Source organism: Mandrillus leucophaeus, unplaced genomic scaffold (genome assembly GCF_000951045.1).
Source record: "Mandrillus leucophaeus isolate KB7577 unplaced genomic scaffold, Mleu.le_1.0 Scaffold88, whole genome shotgun sequence".
NCBI classification, from domain to species: Eukaryota; Metazoa; Chordata; class Mammalia; order Primates; family Cercopithecidae; genus Mandrillus; species Mandrillus leucophaeus.
The window spans coordinates 2,389,257-2,394,091 of NW_012109585.1; the positions used below are offsets into that span (position 1 = coordinate 2,389,257).

Here is a 4,835-nt window from a genome sequence, read left to right on the forward strand (position 1 = left end):
TCAAAGTTCCACAGATCTCTAAGGTAGGGGCAAAATGCCACCAGTCTCTTTGCGAAAACATAGCAAGAGTCACTTTTATTGTAGTTCCCAACAAGTTCCTCATCTCCATCTGAGACCATCTTAACCAGGACTTCATTATCCATATCACTATCAGCATTTTGGTTAAAACCATTCAACAAGTCTCCAGGAAGTTCCAAACTTTTCCACATTTTTCTGTCTTCTTCTGAGCCCTTCAAACTGTTCCAACATCTGCCTGTTACCCAGTTCCAAAGTTGCTTCCACATTTTCCGGTATCTTTACAGTAACGCCCCACTCTACTGGTACCAACTTACTGTATTAGTCCATTCTCATTCTGCTAATAAAGACATTACTGAGACTGGGTAAACTATAAAGGAAAGAGGTTTAATTGACTCACAGTTCTACATGGCTGGGGAGGCCACACAATAATGGTAGAAGGTTAAAGAGGAGCAAAGTCACATCTTACATGGTGTCAGGCAAAAAGAGAGCTTGTGTAGGGAACTTCCCTTTATAAAGCCATTGGATCTCATGAGACTTATCCACTAGCATGAGAACAGCATGGGAAAGCCTATATCCATGATTCAATTACCTCCCACAGGGGTCCCTCCTGTGACACATGGAATTATGGGAGCTACAATTCAAGATGACATTTGGGTGGGGAAACAGCTAAACCATATCAGCCTTGTTGTAGCAGTTGGTGACTGAAATTGAAAGGGAAACTGTTCTTCAAAGACAAATTGCCAAGCACACTGATGAAGAAGGAAATATCTGCATTAGTAGAGGTGATTTAACCAGGTAAGGTAGCTAAGGGCTCCTGGACTATTAGATATTTTTAGGGACAAAGAAACCAGCTAATCCCAGAACAATGAGTCCCTGGGTCCAAAACCACCTGTCCCCTCTCATGCCCTGCGACCTACTAAACTGGGCAGAGGCAGAGAGGTGATAGCAGTAATTGACCCTTCCCAGTAGTGGGGGGAGGAGCGCTGGTCCCAGGCTCCATGGCTTCCTCCATAGTGAGTGCACACATCCTTCAGCTCAGAGCAGGCTTAGATCCAGCCTTGAGCCAACATCTCCCTGCCACCCATTTGAAAGCAGGGGATTTGAGATTTTAAAAATGGAATTATGAGGTCAGTGGTTTCCAGACCTTTGCACTTCACAAACCAGTAAAATCTCACACAAAATGTGTATGTGTGTGGGGGTAATATAAAAAAAAAGGGCAACATTTTGTTATGTAAGTTTGTTTGGAAAGAGTTAAGATGAAATTAAGATGGCAGATTCTGGTGCCAGGGAGCCTGGGTTGGAATCTTAGTGCCAATGCTAGATGCATGGTCTTAGGTAAGTCAGTGAATTTCTCTGTATCTCAATTTCCTCATCTGTAAAATAAAGATGCAATGGTACCTGCCTCTTTGGGGTTGTTATAATAACTAAAGAACTATACATAAACTGACACAAGAGATCACATATTGCAAGATTCAATTGACATAACATATCCAGGAAAGGCAAATTTATAGCAAGGAGATTAAGGAGAGGGAACAGCATTCAACTTCAAACGAGGGATCTTACTGGGGGATGAAAACGTTCTAAAACAAATTTATGGTGATGGCTGCACCACTGTAAAATTACTAAAAGGCATTGAATTGTATATTTGAAATGGGTGAATTTTATAATATGTACAATAAACCTTGATAAAATTATTTTAAAAGAATACATATAGCACTTAAACAATACCTGGCACCTAGCTAGTAAGTATTCAAATGTAGTAAACACTTATCATCATTTTATGGAAGCCAAAAAAAAAAAGCATGTTATTAGTTTGTTGCAAAAGTAATTGCGATTTTTGCCATTACTTTCAATAACATCACCAAAGTAAGGACAATACCAGAATAACACACAAAAATTCCCTACTTGCTGTGAGTTGGGGAGGGTTCGCGTGTTATCACGTTTGGGGGTGGGGAGGGGTATCAGAGTCTTGGAACTACCCTGACTCAGCCCTACCTTCCAGGGCATTTCTCAAACCAAGCCATTTGCATCCCTACTGAAGGTAGTCTGCTTATTTAAGGGGCAGCCCACAGAAGTGTCTCCACTCTCTGCCTGCCCCGCTGAATGGTGGAATAATGTCCAGTCAAAAAGGGCCTGGATATGCCTGGGGACCGCAGCCCCCTGGCTGGGACAGTTAGGAGAGGCGGGTCTCAGCCCCACCCAAGGGCATCTATGCCAGCAGACTTACTCAATGTGAAAGGAGCCACCTCTGCTCAGGAAGGTGTGAAGCCGGGCTCTGCAGCCACCGGTGGGGGTAGAGAGGTGGTCTCCTGCTAGGTAGGAGGGGAGGAGTTAGAATCCAGTCTGGTTTGTTTTTCTTTTCATCTTATTATCTTTTTCCCCCCTTTGGTGAGGGGCTACATTTGCCAACATCCCTTTTAGGATAACCCTTCTAGATAGGTCAAAAGAAAGACTTTTTATTTGATTTTATTACAATTAGCAAAGTCCCTCAAACTTCCCCCTTTCCTAATAGCTGAGAAAAGAGGGATAGACCTATCGGAAAGAAAAATGGAGAAGCAAGGAAATGAATGCAACTTTCCCCCAGGCAACCCAACCCAGGCCCAGTAAAAATGTGGCTCCGGGAGCTGTGGCGAAGGGACCAGTAGATCCAAGAGTACCCGGAGAAGGTGCCTTGGAGGTAGGCGATGGCTGACGGCTGGCGGCGGCTGAAGGCAGTTAAGTGCTCCTTGCAACCTGACAATGAGCACCTGTAGCCGGCGCTCCGCTCCCTGCTGTGAGAGCTCCGCTCCTTCCAGTCGGGACGCCCTCTAGGGCCGGCCTGATCTCGAAGCCTGGCTCCCCACGACCCTGCGCCCCGCAGTCAGCAGCCAAGCGCCACCCTCATACATAAGTTCCCGCGAGTCACGTCCGCAATTCAGGTGTGCACCAGGTCACTGAAGGGTGTGTGCGCCGCTAGGAGCCTCCATTGGCTGTGGGCTTTGACCAGCTGTTTAATCATTACTGCATCAGGTCCCACGGTTCCTAACTTAATGAGCAAAGCAGAAGCTCAGCCCGAATCGCTGTGAAGCTCTAGAATTTAGCCCTGGCAATTGCCAGACCACCAGGGGGATCTCGGGGCCGGGCACTCCCCAAAGCAGGCTGCGCGCGCAACGGGGAGCGGGATGGGCGCACACCGAGGCGCAAAGTTTCCCCAGAGCACTGCGGCAAACTCCACCAGGCTCGCTCTCTCTGACCGGGTGTCCCGGGTAAGCACGCTCACCTCCGATCCAGCCCGCCGCAAAGTCTTCCAGCTGGAGGCTTCCCATGGCCGGTGCTCCGGTCTCGCCCTCCCGGAGCCGGGGCAGTGCTCACTTAGGGTCAGTGGGGCATGGCCCGCGGGCGCTAGCGCGCCGCAACACCAAAGTCAGAGTCTCCAACACGCCGCAGGTCTTTCTCCAAACCTAGCCCCCGAGTCACCCGCTGCGCGGGCTGCCGCGCTCACCTCTCCAAGTGCCGGAGGGCGGCTGACATCACGCCCCCAGTGGACCTTAAAGGCACAGCACTCTGGGTAGTTAAGGGTGCGCTCCGCGCGGCTCATCCCAGACCCAAAAAGGCAAGGGTCATCAAGTGAAATTCTTAGTCCTCCCTTCTCCGGGTCCCTTCCTTGCCAACTTAAGAGCCTCGGCGCCTTTGAAGTGAAAGTGCCAGCCGCCCATCCAGAGATGGCATTTGGTGGCGTTGCTCCTCTCCCTGTGCTGTGCTGACAATGCTGATTCCAATCAGCGGTGGACTCTCTCCCATCCCAACGCTGGGCAGTGATGCCTTTTTGTTCATCCCAGATATGTCCCACTCAGTGCCCCGTGTCTAGAGCAAGCACCTGGTGGTTCAGGGTCATGTCTAACTTTCAGCTACAGCTCTCTAGGGGTCCAGCTCCCTGCCTGGCCCTGGCTCAGCCTACACTGTCCGCCCTGGGCCAACAGAAGGTGGTGCTCTCTACCTCAAACTCCCTCTCTGTAGTCAGACCCTACATTCAGCCAGGCCCCAGGCCAGAGGCCCATGCTCACTGGAGAAGTGGCCTGTTGTGTGGAGAGGCTTTTGTTTCAACGAGAGTTTCTTTCCTCCCCTCCTAAGAAGACTCGAAGCCACCCAGCATTCCGCTAGTTTCCAGCAGGGACTCAGCTGTGGGTCTCAGCCAAGACACCCCAACGTTGACAAGAATGGTGGAGGGTATGGTCAGGAGGAAGGGGCCTCTGCTGGGCCTGCTGTTGTCCCCCTGGACATATCCATGTCACGTCATCCAGGTTAATATGCAGGGACAGTCAGCTAGATCTCCTTCTTCCAAAGCAAGACAGCCTGACCACCGAAGCTTGATCCTACAAAGGCCTGTCCACTGAGAAGTGGGGACTTGGAGGTGAAGGGCGCTTCCTGCAGCATTGCTCCCTCCCCTGCCCGGGCACACAGAGAGTGGACCTGTGTCTGGAGAGGACAGCCCGGGATGGAGTCACCGGCCTGGCTGGGGAAGTATTGCAAAGTTCCAGGGAGGAGTGGAACCATCATACCCCATCCCCGCACCTCAGCTTCCTGCTGTGCCTGGTGACCCACTCAGTCTTGAGGCTTCAGAGTTACCGTCAGCATCAACCCCAAGCTGTGCCCTGCCATGCCCGGGATATATGCCTAGGGCTGCTATGAGAAATGCAGGTCTCTGAAGAGTGGCCCTTTAGTGAGTTCACCATTGGAATGCATCCACAAGTGGAAAGCCTGCCAATTCTCAAAACCTACTCCTTTGGAAGACCACCTAAGGGGTGCCAGGCAGATTGTCCCCTCAGTCCTGTGTCAGC

General features: G+C 50.4%; 1 protein-coding gene across 1 annotated transcript in view; it reads right to left on the bottom strand.

Annotated features, from left to right (window-relative positions):
- The window catches only part of SLC25A48 (solute carrier family 25, member 48), a 50,542-nt gene extending 46,886 nt beyond the window's left edge, over positions 1–3,656 (bottom strand). Inside the window, exon 1 of the mRNA XM_011969191.1 lies at positions 3,278–3,656. Coding sequence (XP_011824581.1) covers positions 3,278–3,323 — 46 coding nt within the window. The 5' untranslated portion in view covers positions 3,324–3,656. The remainder of the gene's footprint in view (positions 1–3,277) is intronic.
- Positions 3,657–4,835: the final 1,179 nt, after the last annotated feature.